The sequence below is a fragment of the Scatophagus argus genome, chromosome 8, assembly GCF_020382885.2.
Source record: "Scatophagus argus isolate fScaArg1 chromosome 8, fScaArg1.pri, whole genome shotgun sequence".
Classification (NCBI taxonomy): Eukaryota; Metazoa; Chordata; class Actinopteri; family Scatophagidae; genus Scatophagus; species Scatophagus argus.
In genome coordinates, this window is record NC_058500.1 from 24,164,144 (window position 1) to 24,187,956 (window position 23,813).

At 42.2% G+C, this 23,813-nt stretch overlaps 3 protein-coding genes across 14 annotated transcripts in view; 1 reads left to right on the forward strand and 2 right to left on the reverse strand.

The window, feature by feature from the left end:
- Positions 1 to 23,813, forward strand: part of LOC124063904 (tumor necrosis factor receptor superfamily member 14-like) — a 62,189-nt gene that overhangs the window by 7,267 nt on the left and 31,109 nt on the right. The window lies entirely within an intron of this gene.
- LOC124063893 (serine/threonine-protein kinase pim-2-like) lies at positions 5,160 to 10,130 on the reverse strand. Its single transcript, XM_046398001.1, has 9 exons — positions 9,909 to 10,130; positions 8,348 to 9,779; positions 7,792 to 7,947; positions 7,270 to 7,364; positions 7,102 to 7,146; positions 6,757 to 6,975; positions 6,095 to 6,275; positions 5,809 to 5,982; positions 5,160 to 5,699 (listed from the first exon to the last, which is right to left on the reverse strand). The coding sequence occupies exons 2-9, from the start codon at positions 8,517 to 8,519 to the stop codon at positions 5,608 to 5,610; spliced, it is 1,134 nt and encodes a 377-aa protein (XP_046253957.1). The 5' UTR covers positions 8,520 to 9,779; positions 9,909 to 10,130; the 3' UTR covers positions 5,160 to 5,607.
- Positions 10,902 to 14,487, reverse strand: LOC124063896 (tubulin beta chain-like). 4 transcript variants are annotated; one of them, XM_046398006.1, is made up of 7 exons: positions 14,465 to 14,487; positions 13,340 to 13,448; positions 12,599 to 12,709; positions 12,086 to 12,330; positions 11,639 to 11,961; positions 11,203 to 11,547; positions 10,902 to 11,062 (listed from the first exon to the last, which is right to left on the reverse strand). In XM_046398006.1, exons 3-7 carry the CDS (start codon positions 12,657 to 12,659, stop codon positions 10,921 to 10,923), a joined length of 1,116 nt encoding a protein of 371 aa, XP_046253962.1. In that variant the 5' UTR covers positions 12,660 to 12,709; positions 13,340 to 13,448; positions 14,465 to 14,487; the 3' UTR covers positions 10,902 to 10,920. The 4 variants fall into 4 exon arrangements, with proteins under 4 accessions (XP_046253962.1, XP_046253959.1, XP_046253960.1 ...); XM_046398003.1 differs by lacking the exon at positions 14,465 to 14,487 and adding an exon at positions 14,106 to 14,334; XM_046398004.1 differs by lacking the exons at positions 13,340 to 13,448; positions 14,465 to 14,487 and adding an exon at positions 13,066 to 13,178.

Sequence of the window (23,813 nt, forward strand, 5' to 3'; positions counted from 1 at the left end):
GTGTGTGGAATGGCCTCCCCTGTCCCACTGTCTCCTAATCACACAGTGTGGGTGTGTCTCTGTCTCTGTCTCTGGTCGTTTTTACTGCTCCGTCAGAAGCTGATCCAGTTAGCTCCTCTGTTGCATCTGTTAAAATCTTAGTCCATATTTAACTGACTGTGACCTTTGATGAACTGTCCAGCAACAGGTTTTGTGAAGCTGTGATTTGGAATATTTCACACAACATAAAGAATGACATTAACGCAGCACAATGTTAAGCACTGACTGTAGCAATGTCCACATTTTAGATATATTTGTCTTCATACCTTATGCCCCAGTGGGGGCAGCCTAGAGGCCGAGTCGTCCTCCAATTTGCTCTCCGGGTGCCTGAAATGGCAGCCCACTGCTCCTGTGTGTTTCACTGCATGTTGCATGTGTGTGTTCAATCAGTGATGGGTTTGAAGAATTTCGTTAAAGGTTTTAAGTTTAACAGCTTTAACAACGTTGAGTTTTACTTTCATTCCCGCTGCTGTTAGACTGTATAATTCTATGGTGTAGTCCTCTTTCTTCCCTTACGAGGACTTGTATGTAGCTTTATAGTGTACTGTTTTTACTTACCGTGTAAATTGTTAATTTATTTTTACCTCTACACTCTTTTGTAACTGTTTTTGCACACTCTTTGCTTTTTGCACTCCTCTTCTGTCCTTGTGAGCTGCCACAACAAGTGAATTTCCCCACTGCGGGATCAATAAAATTCATCTTATCTTATCCTAATGTGAATGTTTTTGGGATTGTGGGAGGAAGCAGAAGAACCCGGAGAAAACCCACGCAGGCACAGGGAGAACATGCAAACCCCGCACAGGGGGGCCCAGACCGGGATTCGAACCTGGTACCCTCTTGCTATGAGGTGACAGCTAACCACTGCACCACCGTGCTGCCCAGCATGTCAGGTCTCCCACTGTCTGACTTCCAGTTTTAGTTTTTAGGATTACTTCATTTCCTGTTTGTGTTTGTTGTTGGTGTTTTTACTTTCATTTGATTGTCTATTGTTTTCACCTGTGTCTCGTTAGCCCAGGGGTGTCAAACTCAGTTGCACAGGGGGCCCAAACTCAAAACGCACTTTAGATCGCGGGCTGATCTGAAGTGAACACTTTGAACACGTTTTTAAACATACAGAATACAAAAACAGACAGGAATATCATTCCAAAATAAATAAAATTAATTAATAAATATGTATTTATATATAATAAAATATAAATAAAAATAAAATAAAAATAAAAAAGTTAGAAATACGAACACTCCAAAAAATCTTGAAAATAACTGAAAAGATTCGCAAGACAATTTACAATTTATTATCACCATCAGGCAGGGTTTTATTAACTTTCTTTGTAAAGTGCAGGCCTGGTGTTTGTCACCATATGAGCAAGTAACAGGAGAGGAGGTTTTCCTGTGCCTGACGTATCAATGACATGTTAAGGATAAACAGAAATAAGCAGAGGAAGATAAACAGCCAATCATTTTATTTTCAGAAAAATACCACCAACACCAGTCTGAAAATGCCGTGAACACACCAACATGTGTAGGGTGATTGTGTTGACAGTGAGCTCACAGATCCGAGGTCCTGGGGTTTGCGTGCACACAGGAATTGAGAAAAAAACACTCACCCGAACGATTGTGGCAGTTAACGACACAGCATGTTTGCACCATGTTTTAACTGGTTGAAACAAAACAACAGGACACAAGAACAGCATCATGCCTGCAGCCGGCGTAAGCACACTTTTTCAGTTCCCCCGAAAAGCCCACAATGCATTGTGGTTTTCCCACTCAACATACATCAACCTTTCGGGCGGCACAGATGAGCGTGTCGTGACCGCTTTCCGACAGGAGGGAGCAGTGCGTTAATTGCACATGTAGATGTTGTGCTGAAAGTAATCATAAAAGAGCAAGCTAGTCCGACAAAATCAACAGTCTCTGTTGTATACGGCAACAGAGTTCGACTTGATTGACACAGGAATGTTCCCAGGTAGCCAATATTAAGGCAAGGCGGCAGTTGCGCTGCATTATGGGACTTGGAGTTTGTGTGTTATATTGGTGAGCCATTGGTAACAATAATAATAGATCTATGTGAAATGAGCTCGCGTCCCGGATATAATTATACACCAGGCTGGATGTGGCCCGCGGGACCTGAGTTTGACACATGTGCGTTGGCCCTTCCCTGGTGTGTATTTATAGACCTGCCCTTCCCATTGTTTTTTGTCTGCATCGTTGTGAGAGCAGATGGCATCTCTGAGGCAGGAATCAGTTGACTCCAGCAAACATCAAGAGGCTGCGCTCTCCATGTTTGCTTCCCAACTCAGCAGTTTGAGGATCGATCAGCTGCAAGGGGGCTCCATTCAACCTCCCAGTGAGGGCGCTGTGGACCCTGCTAGTCATTCTGACACTACTCGAATGTGGTTGTCTAGTCCTGAGAAGTTCTCTGGTGAGTCCGGTGATTGTAAACAATTTATCACCCAATGTGAGCTTCATTTTGAGTTTCACGCCGCAGCCTTCCCCTCTGACCGTAGCAAGATAGCTTATATGATTTCATTCATGTCTGATTCAGCTAATGCCTGGGCCACGACTGAGTGGAACCCGCTGTTCTGCCTCTTTTTGTGGAAACTCTAACCCAGATTTTTCAGACTATAGCTCCTGGTCGAGAGGCGCCATGCGTAGTGTTATGGATTACGCGATCGATTTCAGCACACTAGCTGATAGTGGGTGGAATCAACCTGCACTGGTCGATGCCTTTTTCAGTGGGCTTTCTGAGCGTATAAGGGATTACTTAACCCCACTGTACCTGCCCTCGGAGCTCGATGCTCTAGTTTCTCTGGCGGCCAAGATCGACAGGAGATTGCGGGAGCGTGAACGGGTTTCCCATCTGATTCACAACCTGTCTCCTGTCCGTTCCGGGGGTCTTCGCCTAGGCATTCTCCTGCTCCTGCTTCCCCACCTTCTACTGACGCCAGGAGGGAGTCAGAGGAACCCATGCTGGTTGGAAGCACTCAGCTCTCTCCTGAGGAACGAGGAGGAATGAGGGCCAATGCATCCCGGTTTCCTGGTTAATTGCCCTATACGCTGCAGCAGTTCTCCCCGTTGGGTTCCTGTGCGGGTTTGTACCTCCTCCAGTAAGAACAGATCTTGCCGGCAGTTCTCACAGGTGACACTCTCCTCTGAATTTCTGTCTCTTCCACTCTCTGCCCTCATTGACTCTGGTGTTGATGCTAGTCTCATGGACATTAGTTTGGCAAAGCAATTAAACCTCTCTTTTGTTCCTCTTGATTCCTCCCTGCCTGCCTCCCCTCTAGACGGCCATGTGATGTATTTGGTCACTCACTACACTTCTCCAGTTACACTCACCTAAACACCCTCTTGTCCTGGGCTATCCCTGGTTAGTTCTGCACAATCCTCATATGGACTGGTCCTCCAGCAAAGTTCTGTCGTGGGGGAGTAACTGTAAGACGCAGTGCCTGGTGGGCTCCTCTGTTGCCACCCTGCAGGGACCATCCACCTCACCCAAGGGGGTCGACGACAAGGAGTTTCATGATCTGTCCTCTGTTCCACCCTGCTACCTGGACCTTAAGCAGGTATTCAGTAAAGCTAAGGCTACTTCACTTCCTCCTCACCGTCCTTATGACTGTGCCATAGATTTACTCCCTGGTACCTCGCCCCCTCGTGGGCGTCTGTACTCTCTGTCTGGACCAGAATGTCAGGCCATGGAGGACTACATAGGAGCTTCCCTCACGGCTGGGATCATCAGGCCTTCTTCATCACCTGCTGGAGCCGTATTTTTCTTTGTGGGGAAGAAGGATAAGACTCTTCGACCCTGCATCGATTATCGGGGTCTTAACGAGATCACAGTAAAGAACAGGTATCCTCTCCCACTCATTGCCTCTGGGTTTGAGCTTCTCCAGGGGTCCAAGATATTTACCTCTTTGGATTTACGCAACGCCTATCATTTGGTCCACATCAGAGAGGGGGATGAGTGGAAGATGGCATTTAATACACCGATCGGACATTATGAATATATGGTTATGCCTTTTGGTCTCACTAATGCTCCTGCTGTGTTTCAATCACTGGTGAATGATGTTCTTCGTGAGTATCTGAATAAGTTTGTGTTTATGTAATCAACAACAAATCATTATACTTTGGTAGATCATAAAAACAAATGTTTACATGCTTTCATTAGATTACTTGTTCACCTCATGGTGGTTTATAAACTGAGATAAACATTTTTTTGCAATGATATAAAGTCAGCTCCAAGAAAATGGGTCACTGGAATGAGCTGGAACTATTCCATCAATACTTAAACTGCTCCAAAATTTTAAGGCACTCAAAACAACTGAGCTATTACAACAACAATTCATTTTTGAGTGAGATTATATTCATGAGTCCAACTTTTTTTCGTTAGGTTTGATAGTGAAACAGGTCAGGAAAAGGAGTAAATTACATCCATCTTGGATTGAAGAGAATGCGTATGAAAATGCTGAAAGTTACTTTTCATTTAGATACCATATTTGTTAAAAAGTTTGCAGTGAGCACCAGCAGAAAAATAGTCACAAATAACTATTAAAATTTGTAATTACTTAATGATTACTTAAAATCCCTAAACAGCCTTGTTACTGCCCATAAAAAGCCTCTAATCACCTTTCCTTTTCAAGCATGAGTGACTGGGCCCTTGTTGTGGAGGCATCATTAAATGAGAGTTGTGAACAGCTGCTTTCCTTTGCACCAAGAAATTTTCTTTTGCTTGTGTATTGCGACTTGTGCAAGACAGGGATTGGCAGAAAACGGAGAACTCATCCAAGTCATGAGAGAAAGACACCTCAGGATTGAAGGCTGTTCTCAGCAGTGTCTGCATGTATTAGCTTCAGCATTTTGCATGTAATGGTGCAGTGTGGTTGGCCCATGGATTTCCCTGCTATATATGGACATTTTATAGAAGACAGAAATATACTGTACTTCATCAGACTGCTCACTTTCAACGGCTGCAGGGTGGTCTTTAAAGAACACAATGTCAGCTGTCTTATATACCATTGGTATGCAGGGTCTGTGATAGCAATTTGGAAATAGGAAGAAAGTAAGTGAATATGATGCTGTGGGTTTTAACAAACATTTTAAATAATTTTATTCATCATGTCAACATGAGTGAAGCATAGAGCGATGTAAAGTCATAAGCAGAGAGCACACTTCATCATTTTAGGTCTTGTCCATTCATTTAGACAACCCTGTTTTATCTGAGAAGATTATTCTCCTGCAATCAGTCTCAGAAACTGTAACAGTCATAAGTTGTTTCTTTTTTATTATTATTCGAGTTTATTATCACAAAATAGCCAGTTCATAGATTAGTATCCATTTTTTTCCTTATGATGTGATATGGCTTTCGTCATAAGCACAAATCATAAGCAGCTCCTGACCCGACCCAAGCTCTCTAAGAAGATGAGGAAAGAAAACCCGTAGAAGCGTGGCGGATGGTCCAGGTGAACTGGTCCAAGCTTTCCCGCTTCTGTAAAAAACGAGAACAGAAATAGTTCTTGTATTGCGTGTACTGTATTGGTGTGAACTCAGCATGTGTGTGAGTGTAGTGTCGGTTTATCTGAGCCATGGGTGAAGCTGGAGCTCCTTCAGGGAAGGTCGCAGTACATGGGAGGTGTTCAAACACTTCTGTAAGAAATCCTGGCAATCTGGAGGGAAAGAAAGATGAGAAAGTTGGAGCTGACAGCCACAGTGATTCCTCAGAAGGTGAATTGAAATGAACAGCTCTGTGTTTGCATATGAGTGCGTTTTTCTTACCTCTGGACAGCTCATCGCTGATCGGCAGCTCATGTCTGAGGAAACTTGCGGTATCGAATCGGACTGTTCTGTGGAGCAGCTCATATAAGACCACTCCCATCTGCCACACTGTGGTGGGGCCGGGCCTGTAGGCATAATGACTGTACCACTCCGGAGGGACGTGTTGGGGGGTACCTACAATACACACAAGTGATAATAATTGAGGATGAAAAGTGGCTTTCTTTAAACATTAAAGTCACAGGCAGGTAAATTAGTGAGAGGCAGAAGAAAAAGCCAGATGGCTTACCATAGAAGACACGGTAAACTGATTTTTTCTTGAAGAAACAGCTCAGTCCAAAGTCAATGACACGAACACGTGGCACATCTGAGCTGGTCTCAATCAGGATGTTTTCCGGCTTGACATCCCGATGAAAGATGCGCTTATCCTCCAGTTCTTTTGCTGCATCAACCAACTGTTTAAGTATGATCTGGAAGAGAGGGACACGAATAGAAAAGTGAGGGATCGGAGTGGGGAGACGGACTGTGAGGAGGTTCAACAGTTTGTGTCATGGCTGTGGGGTTTGGGTTAACTTTGGCTTAACTGCTGTGATTCAAAGCTGACAACAACAGCAGGACAAAACTTTTCATCAGCCATATTTCAAACCCACAGACACCCAAAAAATGTTCATCAGAGACGGTCATAATTTTTAATTATGGAATGTTTTCTATAGACATGATGGAAAAGGTGACATGCTTTTAGATAGCAAGACAAATGGGCAGCACAGTCCACTTGTGGCACAGAGAACTATGATGAAAGAGGTGCTAATAAGAGAACCTGTGGCAATAGCTATATGTTACAGTATGTTACAGGTAAGTCACAAGTCATTAAGTTCCTGTTTGAAACACACACACACACACACACACACACACACACACACACACACACACACACACGCTCGAGCAGCTTACCTTTGCCTTGTCCTCCTGTAAGCGGTCTCTGTTTGTCCTGATGTAATTTAAAAGGTCCATACAGGGCATTGGTCTCTCCAGCACCAGGATCAGCTCCTGGTCCAGATCGTACCAGTCCAGGAGGGACACGGGTGCTGATTCCCCCATTAATCCAGTTCTTCCAGCTTGGAGTTTTAACATCACAGCCACCTCAGCTGAGAGTTCTTTCCCATTTCGTCCCTGAAACATTGAAGCAAAAACAGTGTAAGAGAAGGAGAAGCTCCACAGGTTTACAGAAAAGCGTGATTCATCAAACACACATTCACTGGGCTGAGTGCAGCGTCCTGTTTGGTGTTGCTCACTTACCTCTTTGCACAACACTTTGTCTTTTGTTATGTGTTTGATGGCAACCTACAAGACACAAAGAGCACTTTGGTTAGCACTTCCTGACCAGACTGTGTGTGCATATGAGTGAGTGTGTGTATGAGTGAATGTGTGTAAGTGTATGTTTCACAATGTGTGTATCATACTCACAGGTAAATGATCTTCTTTGCGGTAGCCGGCAAACACACATCCACAGCCTCCTTCGCCGAGATGATTCTCCTGCTGGTATTTGGCCTCAAATTCAGCTAAACAGACAAACACGTGTTTTGTTTAAGCGCAGTTGCCAGGAGCATCAATTACACATTAAAAAAGCTCTAAAATCAATCCTTTCTACCCTGATTCTGAAAAAGATGGGCCGCTGTGTGGAACAAAGGAAACTAAATGTGACAACCTGCTCATCCTTTCTGGCATATACTCCACTGAAAACAGTTTGAAAACTATATATTTATGAGCAGTGACTTTTGTACATGCATGTTTATAATGAATTTGATGCCAGGAGCACAGTTCAAACATGCTGGTATAGGGGCTACAAAAGGCTGGGGCAAAAACTCAAAAACACCTGTACATAACATTACACTCTGTTTCCAAATCAGGGCATCATGTGACCATTAATGTGACTGTTTTGTGTTGCACATTAACATGAAGTCAAAGCCCGTGTTAATTACTACTTACCTCTTCGGGCATTGATCAAATCCTTCACGGCTGGCCGCCCCTTCCATCTCTTCGTGCAGGGTTCTTCTTCATCAGCGGCAGCCTTCCTCTTTCCAGTCCTCTTGCTCACATCCTCCACTTTTGTACTGCACCTATTGGACTGTGTGCTGCTGCTCTCTTCAAATGACAAGAGAAAAAGAGGACCACCAGGTTAATGACCAGCCACTGATGGAGAAAATAAGTCCATCTTTGTCATTCAGTGACTTCCAGAATAACAAACTGATTTTCTCCTCTTAGTTAAAGAAATATTTCGTCATTTCAGGAAATACACATCCCAACGCGTGCTTGAGCTGTTGTCAGGTTAGCATAAAGACTCCTGAGGCAAAGGCAAAACAGTTGGCCTGCTCCCTTCCAAACTGAAAATAGCCACATCAAAACCCTCTAAAGCTGAGACATTAAAAATCATTTTTCACTCTGGTCTCATGGTCTTTCTCTGTGAATGTAGGTTTTGTTTTGTTTGTTCAGGTTTGACATTTAACTTATGATGTTGAATACTAACTTCACATGATTCGCTTACCATTGCCAGTGTCCGCAGATGAGGATGCTAATTCCTTCTCAGTCTGGTTGTAGTTAAGTCTTCTCCTCTTTGTCTTTGAAGGTTCATCTCCACCTTCTCTGACTTTTCTCTTCAAGTTTTCCATGAGCGATTCGTTCTTAGTGCCGTTTAAGGGTTTAGACTTGCTAGCCATGATGATATTTCAGAAATTTCAAATCTGATGACGTCAAGTAACAAGTGGATGTTGCTCCAACAAGCGTGTCTGACTTCTGCCAGGGCTCAAAGGCACGTGTTCTGACAAACAGAACCCGGAATGTCCTTTGATGAAAAGAACTGGCTGGTGTTCCAATACGCATGTTAGAATGTAGAGTCACTTGTATGTGAGATGTCAATGTAAATTATCATTATTATTAATTTTATTTCTATTTTTATTATTTCATTCATATTTCTTTATTTTTACCATGAGTTTCCATGAGTTTGTAGGCCACTCACGAGAGTTGCAAAAAGTTTTCCATATCCAAAGTGTCATACATCATCTGAACTGTACAAAAGGGCCATCTGAGTAGAGTGGAGGGCTGAGTCGTTCTTAACTGGCCAGTTAGCTGACGACCAATGACAGGTCATCTCTCCCTGCTACTATATGGCACTGTGTCAACACACTGAGCGCCCTGATTGAGGGGCAATACAATGCGCCCCTGTATATATAGAGAGGTGCAGATACACTTGCCTCTTCCTCTTCCTCCGCTTCCTTCCAGTGGCCACCTGCCTGGCGTGACCACTGTGATTGTTTGGCGTGGCTGTTGTGGGTGCACAATCCTCTTCACTCAGGTAACGCATTCTGCGAGTCTTCCGTTGCTCGTGTGTGCATGGGGCGGTCGTTTTGGTGACACGGTGACCATGGTAAACTGTCGCCTATAGTCAGCCACCCCTCTCTGGGTCCACGCTGCTGTTTTTGCTCTATGTGGGTTTTGTCTCCTCTCTTGTTTCTGTGTCCGACGGCTGGCGTGACTGAAGCGCCCCTCCACCTTTGTCCATTTTTTTGAGCGCTGCCTGGGCCCACTCCGGCTTCTATAGTTGTTGTTCTTTTTTGTAATTGTGTTGGTTTCTTTTTATCGCATTGATGATTAAAACTTTTTGACACAGTTGAGAGGGTCATAATAACATACAACCAACAATAGTGAGCTGCTAAGAACATATATAACATGTAACATTTTACAAAAATAAATGGTTGCACAGTCTTGCAGGAGTAAACATTTGTCTGCATGAACACATAAACCTGTAAACAGCAAATACATTGCTACATAAAGCAGTAGCCTATATGTAATAAACTGAAAATAACAAAATAAGGGTTGTCTCAGTTCAATGAGTTAAAAGTGATGAGGATACTGCCTGTCCTTGAACACACCAAGTGGATCCCCTGGCCTCTCCTCCATCCTCATCCACTGATCATGTTCTGAAAACAACAAACACAAAACAAAATGCAAGCACACTCATTAAATTGCACTGAGTTTAACTATGCTTATTCTTGGTTGGAATACATTTTATTACTATATATTTTAATATGGTTTTTAAAAACTCTTACCTATATGTTTTCTGGCCAGATGTCTGACACCGTTTTCCTTTGATTAGTGTGTCAATATCTGGTTTTAGCTCTTGTGCTGTGGGAATCCATAAAACAGCATGGAGGTTGTCAAGTCAAGTCAAGTCAAGTCAACTTTATTTGTATAGCCCATTTTTACAAGCATTTTGTCTCAAAGGGCTTAACATCACATCAGCAACATCCTCTGCCCTTCGACCCTCACATCGACTAAGGAAAAACTCCCAGAAAAACCTTTAACAGGAAAAAATGGAAGAAACCTCAGGGTGAGCAACAGAGGAGGGATCCCTCACCCAGGACGGGCAGACGTGCAATGGATGCTGTACAGGCAGGAAAGCAATTAACAACATGAGAAATGACATTACTAAAAAGATAAGTAAAACAAAATCTCAACTGTTTAGTTTCACTTTTTGCTACCACCTCAATATGATTTTAACATTTCACAAGTTATAAGAAAATTATAGTGATGAAAATTATAATGAACTGCTGTAACATTCATGTATTCTTTTTTTCTGTGATGTTGAGAATCACTATCCTATCAGTTCGATTTCGGCCCGTAGGGAGAACCACCCCGCCGATAGTCGGTACACAGAAGAATGACAGGCAGATGTCAACAATACACATTGGGTTGGTCATAGAGCCGGCTACAGTTCAACTTGAAGATCTGGATGGAGAGATACCTGCAGAAAGATACAGAGAGAGAGAGAGAGAAAGGGAGGGAGAGACACAAGACTACGAGGAGCACTGGACACACAGTTAGTGACATAAAATAATGAACTGCATGTTAATCTGACGAGGGGAGAGGATAGAAGAGGAAAAGGAGGAGGGGAAACTGCTTAGTGGATCATGTTTGTGTCCCCCGGCAGCATAGGCCTATAGCAGCTTAGCTATGATAGAGATTTAAAGATTAACAGTTAGTCAGACCTATTCTACCTGTGGCTATATATCATGAGGTGAGTGAAACTATGCCTACCAGCCCTACACACTTTATTTGGTGCTAACTATATGCTTTACTAAACAGAAAGGTTTTAAGTTTAGTCTTAAAAGTGGAGGTGGTGTCTGCCAGAGGAAGGGGTAGGTCGTTCATGTTGCTCTCAGCCTCTGTGAACTCCATCTCATCCATGCCCTCGCCCGTGTACCTGAAACACATCTTTATTTCATTGCATGCGTTTTGACAAACAAGCCAAACTCTCGTGGCTAAACGTTTGGTGTTGTGCCAGTCCAGCAGAAATACGTGGACTTCACACCGCTGTCCCGACGGCACTCTTCTTTTACTCACCAGTGGAGGAAGGCCTTGCGGCGGAACATGGCGGTGAACTGCTCAGAGATGCGCCTGAACAGCTCTTGAATGGCTGTGCTGTTGCCAATGAAGGTGGAAGCCATCTTGAGGCCGCAGGGAGGGATGTCACAGACAGCTGTCTTCACGTTGTTGGGGATCCAATCCACAAAGTAGCTGCTGTTTTTGTTCTGCACGTTCAGCATCTGCTCGTCCACCTCCTTCATGGACACGCGGCCTCTGAAGATGGCGGCGGCTGTAAGGTAACGCCCGTGCCGTGGGTCGCAAGCTGCCATCATGTTCTTGGCGTCGAACATCTGCTGGGTGAGTTCTGGAACCGTCAATGCCCTAAAAAAAAAGACAGACACTTGAGTCAGGATTTATTTCAAATGCATCGAAGTAAAACTTGACGAATGATAGTTTAAACAAATCAGGCTACCTGTACTGCTGGCTGCCGCGGCTGGTCAAGCGGGAAAACCCTGGAATGAAGAAGTGCAGCCTGGGAAAGGGCACCATGTTAACAGCCAGTTTCCTCAAATCAGCATTGAGCTGGCCAGGGAACCGCAGGCAGGTAGTCACCCCGCTCATGGTGGCTGAGACCAGGTGGTTGAGGTCACCATAGGTGGGCGTGGTGAGCTTCAGTGTGCGAAAGCAGATGTCATACAGGGCCTCGTTGTCAATGCAGAAGGTCTCATCTGTATTCTCCACCAGCTGGTGGACGGAGAGGGTAGCATTGTATGGCTCCACCACTGTGTCCGACACCTGGAGCGGGAGAGCGGAGGGAAAGCGCAGACGACGGGAGGAACAGAAAACAGCAATGAAGCCCAGAGAACCAAGTGTAGGGACAAATATTTAACAATAAAATATTCTTGTGTATTAAGCGAACCTTGGGTGAAGGCACCACGCTGAACGTGTTCATGATGCGGTCTGGGTACTCCTCTCGGATTTTGCCGATGAGCAGCGTGCCCATGCCAGAGCCGGTGCCTCCTCCCAGGGAGTGTGTGAGCTGGAAGCCCTGGAGGCAGTCGCAGCTCTCTGCCTCTTTTCTCACCACATCCAGGACTGAGTCCATCAGCTCAGCTCCCTCGGTGTAGTGGCCTTTAGCCCAGTTGTTACCTGCTCCGCTCTGGCCTGTGTAACATGCAAACGCAGAAATTAAAACCACCTGGATCCACATCTACTTGACATGACTTCATCATACATGCAAAGTCAAAGACAATTTCCTTGCAGAGAGCAGTGAAAGCACTGAAAGAGACTGGCTCCAATACTACCACCAGTACCTCGCTTTTTGGATATTCAACTTTAAAATAAGGCTGACTCTAGATGCTTATTCACAGCAATGCAATTTCATCAACCCAATTTAAAACACACATCTTATGATCGCATTTAAAATTCGCACCAAAGACAAAGCTGTCCGGTCGAAAGACTTGTCCAAAGGGACCAGATCTCACGGAGTCCATTGTGCCTGGCTCCAAGTCCACCAGCACTGCACGAGGGACATACTTCCCGCCTGGAAATGAAAACACAGTTGCTTAAACAATTACTCAAACAATAACCTGCTCATCTTTCTCCTTTTTCTTATACATACGACATACTTTTGAATTGCTGAGTGAACAAAGCAAAAAAATCATGGCCATTTTGGCCATTGTTTTTTTATAAGCAGCAGTGACTACTTCTTATTGGGGTTATATCTATATGGGGTTCCATACAAAGCTCCATACAAAAGTGATGTATGAATTTGATCTTTGGTCACAAACGACCACTGTAAACTCTAATGCCTCGTATAGCTCTCCTGTTACATATCATTTAATGACAATACAATGTCTTCTTTTCTTCTAGTCGCTTATATGGGTTATACAATATTACCGTAAGTTAAACTAACTGGATATTTGTTTGGGACATTTCCGTTAGCCGGAGGTTTGTTGTGTCACGGAAACAGGGCGACGGTAGCGAGGAAGGGTGGACTGACTTCAAGACTCATTTCTAAGAGTCTTGCAGTGGGATAAGGGCCCCCTGCTGGATAGCTAGGGTACTAACAAGTTTTCCGACTGGTGCCGAATTACTCTGGCGCCATTAGAAATTAGCTAGATAACCTAACTGTGTAGCTCGGAATCTTCAGCAAAGTGATATTAAGGCTAACCTGCTGCCTCGTTGTAATAGACGTTGATTCGTTCCAGCTGCAGGTCACTGTCTCCGTGATATGTCCCGGTCGGGTCGATGCCATGTTCGTCACTTATCACCTCCCAGAACTACAACGAGCAAAAAACAGAAACACTGCGTTAAATCAGATGACTAACTAGCGTGATTTACCCCAGCGACGTACGACCACCGAGGCAGGCTATCAGATTATCGTTCACCTTTACCAAAATAAAAGCTAACCTAAAATAATAAACCTTAAACACATAATTTCCACATCAAAACATAACCCTTCAAACATTGACACTATACCACACAGGAAACTACATCACAGTTCATAACTACGTTGTGCTTAAACTGCTTCTAGCAACAAAAGTCATTTCTGAACTGGGCGCTTCACTAAGGAAAGTTTGCTGACGTCTTTGTAGTATTTATTATGCGAAGTTTAAAGACCTTCCATAAATCACAACTGCTGCTTGTAAATTCGGCAGACATCATATAAATAAATATGTAGGAACATCGTAAAAGTAACACCTCAACTGATTCGCCTGTTGTTCATATGATACTTATCCACCAAAACGCACTGAGGGGTGATAACGTGAGGGATGAAACAGTTGCTAAATGTTGACATATTACTTAAATAAGGTTTACTGCGGTGGTTTACGTATATCCCGAATTTTCAAGAAAGCATTGAAGATTCGTTTAAAGTTGTTATACATGTTCACCGTTTGCTTAAAATATAATAAAATGACAGCGCCGGGATACCTTACCGTAAAGTACTGGCAACAACCATGGGATTACCAGCGAAACTCAGCCGGCAGCTGAGGACAGAGCCGTTTTAAATTCGGGCAGCTAGGCTGTATATTTGGATACGTTTATTAAGGTATGTCCGCTGCTACTCGCCGTGTAAATCCTCCATACTCGCAGCCTCTCCTCGGTAGCTAGCTAACCTGTCAGTCTCAATCATTGATACAATGTTCTCAACTGTCAAGATGTTTAACTCCCAGACACTCAAAAGCCCAAGAACACGAGTCTTTCCATTTATACAAAGCGTTACGCGTACACGCTGAGGTCATTTCAGTTAGCTTTTCCTGGATAAATAAGTTTATATGGAAAGGAGCGTCCTCACCTGTTGTAGGCGGCGAGCTGCAGGTGGTGACAGAGAAATTCACAGTTGAGTTACTGCTGGGAAGAGCGCTTCAAAGTAAAGCTCTCGCTGAACGCGGTACATAACATCTCCTATCATAGAATTTATTATCTTTCTTTACTCCTACCAACTTTACAGAGTGATGTGGCTGTTTATGTAATACAAATAATAATACAAATTTAATAAATAGAGATAAATCCTTTGATAAATAATTTAAATTAGGGAGAGTTTTCATTTTTAGACTCTCCAACAATCACATAAAGAGACCCCTGTTTAGTTTACTTTATCTGATATTTAGATCTAACTGTTTTTGATGTTGACACTTCTGGATATTATAGACCTAAGGAAAATGCTTGTTTCCCCCGCAAGTTACTCCCAAGAGCCTCATCAGGGACTCTGACTGAATAAGACTCCCAACACAGTATAGTTGTGTGGTGGCGACATCTGCTGGTTAATACCAGTACCATCCACAGGCGGTCGTTTTTCCAAAACCTTCATCTGGATATCTCAAGGAAATTCAATCGAATGCAACTGGACTTAGTTATTTGTCTTTGAAGACGTTTCACCTCTCATCCAGGAGGCTTCATCAGTTCATGCTCGCTTGACTAGGCTGGGACTAGTCCAACCCAGTGAAACGTCTTCAAAGACAAATAACTAAGTCCAGTTGCATTCGATTGAATTTCCTTGAGATAAACTAAAGTAAATTAATCTCCAAAATATTAGAAAATATGCACAAATCAGGCTGTGGAATTTGATTTTCAGCCATTATACCTCAAGAGATACACCTAAACTTTAGATTAACTTTCGGAGAGGACAATTTTGAAGGACAAATTTGAAGAAAAAAAAGTTTTTGAGACAGAAAAGCTCAACAAAGGCCCAGTATGAGCTTACCATTCTAAAGGCCAGAATTTATCTTTATAATGCAAATCTCCTAGAATAAAAAAAAGTTAGCATTTTCTTTCTTAGAGAATAGATAGATAGATATACTTTATTGATCCCAGGCTGGGAAATTGCAGTGCAGCAGCAGCAATACACAAGCTAAACAAAATGTTAAAAATAGCAAAATAAAAAGTGGCATATATAAAATATATATACAAGGCAATATAAAACGTATATATACAACAGTAAACAGTGTAATGTAGTGCAAAATAATGTAGAGGTAGAGTGTAAGGTGCCAGTAGAATGTAAGGTAAGTGAGTAAAACATATAAAGTGCATAGTGACTGTATGTTATGACCAGAGTTTAGCTGTTATTGTACAGTGTGATGGCATGTGGCAGGAAAGATTTCCTGTATCTGTCCCTTCGACAGCGGAGCTGTAGCAGCCTGTGGGAGAAGGTGCTCCGCTGTCTGTCTACTGTGTGGTGGAGAAGGTGCTGTTCATTGTCCATGATGGATAACAGTTTGTTCAGCATCCTCCTCTCCACCACGGTCTCAAAAGACTCCAGCCTGAGACCGAGTACAGAGCCAGCCTTCTTGATGATTTTATCAAGTCTGTTAGTGTCGTTGGCTCTGATGCTGCTGCCCCAACACACCACAGCAAAGAAAATGGCGCTGACAACAACAGACTGGTAGAAGATCTCCAACATCTTGCTGCACACGTTGAAGGATCTCAGCTTCCTCAGGAAATAGAGTCTGCTCATCCCCTTCTTGTACACAGCCTCGGTCTTAGAAGTCCAGTCCAGTCTATTACCGATCACCACTCCCAGGTATCTGTAGTCCTCCACCTCCCCCCCCCCGATCCGTAGTGTGGCTGTGAAGGCGTCCTCTTCCTCCTGAAATCGATCACCATCTCTTTTGGCCTTGTTGACATTCAACAAGCATTTGTTCTTGAACCACTCTTTCTATTGTGTCCTTGTTTATGAGGAGAATCTGCCACTGAGTATTCCCACCTGAAACCCCCTGAAACAGCAAAATATGAGCAAGAAACATTTCACTCACAAGGTCGACTTTGAAGAGTTCCGGTACATGCGGTCAAATGTGAAACAGCCTTCACAAATCAGTATGCTCAGAGTAAAACACTACTGAAATTCTCAAGCAGATAATCAATGTAAAAATCACAGACTGTGTATAAACATCTCCCATCCCGATGCAACTTAAAGAGACAAATCAGGTAAGAGCAATAAAAAGTCTATATAAACAAATGTGTTTTGTGTGTATGATGTCCTAATGTCACACACCACATGCTGACGTAAGTGTGAAAAATAGCATCATGAATTAACACATCCCTCACACAATGTCAACAAAAAACATTTCCTCAATTACTGTAATAACACTATATGTTATTACTCTCTGATGTGATCTAAACCTATTCCTGTTTGGGAATCAATTAGATTATGTCTCACACTGAAGGAAACTGTCTTGCAGTTCTGATTGTTGCTTGTCCTTCCTGAATGTAGACTATGTAGGCAGCTGCAAGAACATCTGCACTGCTGATTCAGTTCTTCACTTTCTCTTAATTATTTAAATTTTTGTGATTTTCCCCATTGCCGGACAATAAAGAAAATCTTATCTTATCTTGTCTTAAAAAGTGTCATTAATTAATTACTCATCACTATAACATATTTCGTCCAATATCTCACATCTCACATTCCCATCAAGGTGATCAGTGCAGTAGAATATCTGTGCAAAGTACTGATTATTTTTTGGCTCAAGAAAAATGATTCACCCTCAGTCAAAGTTCAATTCTGACAAATGCATCTGTTATTTTTGGACAATTGCAGAAAAGCATATACATACAGAAAAGCAATCTGTGATGAGCACAATCTGTTGTCATCTCTAATGAGTGAACACACTCCCTGCTCAATTTTTTTGCAATACATGTGTGTGTATAGGGCGGCACGGTGGTGCAGGGGTTAGCACTGTCGCCTCATAGCAAGAGGGTTCCAGGTTCGAATCCCGGTCTGGGCCCTTCTATGTGGAGTTTGCATGTTCTCCCTGTGCCTGCGTGGGTTTTCTCCGGGTTCTCCGGCTTCCTCCCACAATACCAAAAACATGCACATTAGGTTAATTGGCTACTCTAAATTGCCCCTAGGTGTGAGTGTGAGAGTGTGTGGTTGTCTGTCTTTGTGTGTTGGCCCTGCGATTGACTGGCGACCAGTCCAGGGTGAACCCCGCCTCTCGCCCGTAGTCAGCTGGGATAGGCTCCAGCTCCCCCGCGACCCTGACGGATAAGCGGTGTAGAAAATGGATGGATGGATGGATGGATGGATGTGTGTATATAAGGCCTAAGCAGAACCTGGTTTATAGAATCAAAAAATGGATCAAGTTATAGTTATCTTGAAAGATGACAAAGATGCCATAAAAATTGAGAGTGAGCACAGAGTCCAGTCAATCGCAGGGATGACACACAAAGACAGACAACCACACACACTCACACCTAGAGGCAACGCAGAGTAGCCTCTTAACCTAATGTGCATGTTTTTGGTATTGTGGCAGGAAGCTGGAGTCCTGGGAGAAAACCCACGCAGGCACAGGGAGAACATGCAAACTCCACACAAAAGGGCCCAGACCGGGATTCGAACCTGGAACCCTTTGAGGTGCCAGTGCTACCACCGTGAGCACCGCTGTGCTGCCCAAGACTGACAACAGGTGAGTTAAAAAAGCAAGATACTTTAATGTCATTATAAATGTGGATGGCAATTGTAAAATTATATCCGTTTTCCCAGATGACAATTATGTTATTAACATAATGGAGCAAGTAAAAGCTGCAGGACATAGTGAAGGTAATCTCTTACTATTGACATAAATTTATTATGTCTTATTATTAACTTTTTTAACTTTATTAAATTTTTAAGTGCACATGGACAAAAGACCATCATTCCATGATGCGTACCAGTTCATGCAAGGTGGAGGAGGCTGAAGGAAAAATTAAGAAGAGTTAAGATTTAGATTAAGATTAATTAAAATTAAGATTTGAGAAAAAAAACAAAAAAATGATCACATGCACGGGTCAAATTTGGTCGCAAATACAAGAGCTGGGGAAGCAGCAGCAACAACACATTAAGTTAATAAGAAAAAGCAAGACAAATAAAATTTGAATTATATTCTTGAGTCTGTCTTGTTTTGATAAATCAAGAAATCAGAACTCCACAAAGGAAGCAGTGGCTGGCTGGGTCACATTCACAACCGTGAGCTGCCGCTTGGAGGCACAACAGAAGTGTTGATGATGTAGAGGCACTTCAATCAAAAAGTAATAAGTTAGTGACTGAGAACCTCACACTTATTATGTGGTAGCATTTTGATTTCCAGGGGAAAAAAAAAGAGGCATTTGACATGAGGCGCCGTACATCAACCTGTAGCATCCTGCACACACTCTCACAAAAGAAAATGAAATGAAAAAGAGCATGAAGATGGATCCAGTCCTTAGATAATGGCACAAATCATCATCCCTGTAGGGTTTCATTAGTTGTTGAGTCAGAAGGTAAGCTGATGTGCAGCTCCACCTCGGGACCAGGGGCCATATGCCACATCTGTGTGTTTAAAAGCCCAGGAGTCACGCCAACTACCACGATACACTGCTACATTTATATGGCAGAAGCGTCGTTCACTGTCACAGGATGGGTGATGCTATCATGCCAAACTCTCTTTCTCAAATGATTCTTCATGAGTTGCTTCAGCTGTCACTATTCATAGTTGATAAAAATTGTGGCATGGGGGTTGTGAACATTTTTCATCTTCTGAAGGAGAGAAAGCCAGAAAGAGAGAGAGAGAGAGAACTAATAATGTAGACATAAAAGTTGGACAATTCATATCATCTGCTGGTCTATTTAATCTCTTTGAGCAGTTTCTCCCTAAACTGTGTTTTCAGTAATAATTCAGATTTGTGGTAGTTGCGCAACTTAACTGGTTGTATGAGATTTACAATGTAATTACAGCAAGAACATAACTAATGGTCTTCATGTTGCTACCTTGCAGCTCTGCAAGAAAGAAAGAAAGCCAAATGGTTGAAAATAAATTAGTGGGGGGGAAAAAATGCAAGCATAAAGGAAACAAAAATATATTTCACAAATATAAGAAAAGATGTAAATACAATTCGCGAACACGTCTGTCAGAAAATTCCAAACAGAACGACGCACCAGCTCATATAAAAGGCCGCAGAAGATTCTGATTCTCGTCATTTTCACTTGGACTGTGGCAGGAGCTCATCTCTGGCAAACCTGCTGTGGAAGTGATCTCTTTTGGAGAATTAAAGCGCTGGGAAATATCTTTTGGGAAACTTGCTGGAAAACAAAACTATCGGATTACTGAATCACTGAGGGAAATTGAGGAGCTTGAAATGGCCTTCAGCAAACCACTCAACGAGGGACCTTTTCGGATGGAAGTCGCCCTTGAGATGGACGACGACACTGCAGATAAGAAAATTTTATTTGAGCGTTTTATTTGTGACGGATTCGCTGTGAAATCTTGAAGCCCTTTAAAGCTTTAGCAGTACGAGACATCAGTGAAAGGTTTTGAGTGTGGAGGTAGCTGAATGACGTCATATCACAGGGCTGTTGGAAAGGCATACATTTGGTGACTCGATGATTTCTTGGTGTAAAATGTTAATTTAATAGACAGAATCGCTGAAATCCCGCGGGAAATGTGTGGAATGTGTTAATAAGTAGTGTGGTGAACTGAAAACACTGATTTTGCTTTGATGTCAGCAAATTGTTCAAAGTTTTGCATGAAAAGTAGTGAAAAAAAATGGCGACTGGGCTGAAATTCATAAAATGCTAAATAGAAAATGTCTTATGCTTGGTCTCCATGGAGACGATGGAACCATCATCTGCGGGTGTTATCAAACCACTGCACCTTCTTTCTGTGTACTTGTTTGTTCTGATTATTGAGCCCTGACTTGACTTGAGGAGCTGATACCGAAACATTTTGTCCTTTAAAAGTTTGCAAACTTATTTTCAGCGATTCCTCAAAATTCACAAAGAGCTCAGCGTTGTTCAGAGTTTTATTGGAGCTGACAAATGAACGATGTGTGACTGTTTGTGCACCAATCTAAGCTGCTGAGTACTTTCAACACACAACTTGTACAGGGCATATTGGTGTTTGCATAATAACACTGAAAACCTCTCTTGCCGTTAGTTTGGTGTTTTATTTTGGAGAGCTATTTGTCAGCTGTATGGGACAGCATGTGCGCGCCATGCGTCCGGGATGCAGCCGTCTCAGTCACGCATCGTGATATGCAGCTGATGAAATGTGACTATAAAGAGTTGTGAAGTACTAGTATGGTCTGTTCAGAGCTCATTGCTCTTATTTTACAGAAGCTCCGTTGTTGGTTGCGCTTCATTTATTAGCCAGTGTAGCCATGATTCACTTAGTGGATGCAAAAGAATACATGCCTTTGCCAGTCGATTGTTTCAACCAGTGACAGATCGATAACATTTTCCCTGAGATTCATGTCTGATAGTCCTTCTCCATTTCATATTTTCCCTGTTGTTTCACATTTCTGTTGCGCACGCGAGACGTGGAAAGAGCCTTGCGTAAAAGCGCGCAGCGCATAAGGACAAATCTCCTTCTATAATGTTATTATTGCTATTGTTATTATCATCATCATGTTTTGTAATGTTTCCTGTGTTAGGAACATTTGAGAAACTCTTAGCCACAAACCAACTGCCTTGAATATGCTCTCAGCATTATCACAGCATCGGGCTGATACAGACATGGGTTATAAAGCTTCTCAATGCTGTAAGAAGATTTCGTCATTTTGTATGTGTGTGAATACATCAGTAAGCAGGCTTGTATTATGTTTTCAATCATATCATTATCATAATCATATAACTGTACTTAATGTTGTAAAAAATGTCATTCTTGTGAATAAGTTTCTTCCAAGTTCATGAACAGTTAGGATTTTTTTCCAGGTGATTAAGTACAGTAAATAATGGTAACTATTAAGTGGGACATAAATACAGCATCAAATTATTCTCATCCTGTTCATAGTAATGAAGAACTGCATAGTCTTTGATATTACTGTTGAAAGGGCCTGTCATGTGTCATGAGATTCGTGTCTGATAGTCCTTCTCCATTCCATATTTTCCCTGTTATTTCACATTTCTGTTGCGCACGCGAGACGTGGAAAGAGCCTTGCGTAAAAGCGCGCAGCGCATAAGGATAAATCTCCCAATCTCTTTCTATAATGTTATTATTGTTATTGTTATTGTTGGTATTATTATTATTGTTATCATCATGTTTTGTGTGTTAAGAACATTTGGGAAATCTTGTCCACAAACCAACTGCTTTGAATATGCTCTCAGCATAACAATAATAATAACATTATAGAAGGAGATTCGTCCTTATGCGCTGCGCGCTTATACGCAAGGCTCTTTCCACGTCACGCGTGCACAACAGAAATGTGAAATAACAGGGAAAATATGGAATGGAGAAGCACTAGCAGACATGAATCTCATGACACATGACAGGTCCTTTTAACAGTAATATCAAAGACTATGCAGTTCTTCATTACTATGAACAGGATGAGAATAATTTGATGCTGTATTTATGTCCCACTTAATAGTTACCATTATTTACTGTACTTAATCACCTGGAAAAAAATCCTAACTGTTCATGAACTTGGAAGAAACTTATTCACAAGAATGAAAAATATAAAGACATTAAAACATTAAGTACAGTTATATTGACAAGTATAGAGATTAGGTCACTGGGTCAAATTAAAATCAACAATTTTCTGTTTGAATACTAAATATGATTGAAAACATAAAACAAGCCTGTTTTACTGATGTATTTACACACATACAAAATGACGAAATCTTCTTACAGCATTGAGAAGCTTTATAACCCCTGTCTGTATCACCTCAATGCTGTTATGATGCTGAGAGCATATTCAAAGCAGTTGGTTTGTGGCTAAGAGTTTCTCAAATGTTCTTAACACACAAAACATGATGATAACAATAATAATACTAACATTATAGAAGGAGATTAGGAGATTCGTCCTTATGCGCTGCGCGCTTTTACGCAAGGCTCTTTCCACGTCTCGCGTGCGCAACAGAAATGTGACATAACAGGGAAAATATGGAATGGAGAAGGACTATCAGACATGAATCTCAGGGAAAACGTGATCGATCTGTCACTGCTTCAAACAATCGACTGGCAAAGGCATGTATTCTTTTGCATCCACTAAGTGAATCATGGCTACACTGGCTAATAAATGAAGCGCAACCAACAACGGAGCTTCTGTAAAATAAGAGCAATGAGCTCTGAACAGACCATGCTAGTACTTCACAACTCTTTATAGTCACATTTCATCAGCTGCATATCACGATGCGTAACTGAGACGGCTGCATCCCCGACGCATGGCGCGCGCTGATCAAATTACCACAAGTTGTGTGTTGACAGTACTCATCAGCTTAGATCGGTCCACAAACAGTCACACATCGTTCATTTATTCATTCATCGTTCATTTTTAGATTCATGTCTGATAGTGCTTCCCCATTCCATATTTTCCCTGTTATGTCACATTTCTGTTGCGCATGCGAGACGTGGAAAGAGCCTTGCGTAAAATCGCGCAGCGCATAAGGACAAATCTCCTAATCTCTTTCTATAATGTTATTATTGTTATTGTTATTGTTGGTGTTATTATTATTATTATTGTTATCATCATGTTTTGTGTGTTAAGAACATTTGAGAAACTCTTAGCCACCGACCATACTGCCTTGAATATGCTCTCAGCATTATAACAGCATTGAGCTGATACAGACATGGGTTATAAAGCTTCTCAATGCTGTAAGAAGATTTCGTTATTTTGTATGTGTGTAAATACACCAGTAAACAGGCTTGTATTATGTTTTCAGTCATGTCATATCATAATCACTTTCTGTGTACTTGTTTGTTCTGATTATTGAGCCTTGACTTGATTTGTATCCGGAGCTGATACCGAAACATTTAGCCGTTTGAAAGTTTACAAACTTATTTTGAGCGATTCCTCAAAGTGTTGTTCAGAATTGTATTGGAGTTGACAAATGAACGATGTGTGAGTGTTTGTGGACCGATCTAAGCTGATGAGTACTGTCAACACACAACTTGTGGTAATTTGATCAGTGCGCGCCATGCGTCGGGGATGCAGCCGTCTCAGTTACGCATCGTGATATGCAGCTGATGAAATGTGACTATAAAGAGTTGTGAAGTACTAGCATGGTCTGTTCAGAGCTCATTGCTCTTATTTTACAGAAGCTCCGTTGTTGGTTGCGCTTCATTTATTAGCCAGTGTTGCCATGATTCACTTAGTGGATGCAAAATAATACATGCCTTTGCCAGTCGATTGTTTGAAGCAGTGACAGATCGATCACATTTTCCCTGAGATTCATGTCTGATAGTCCTTCTCCATTC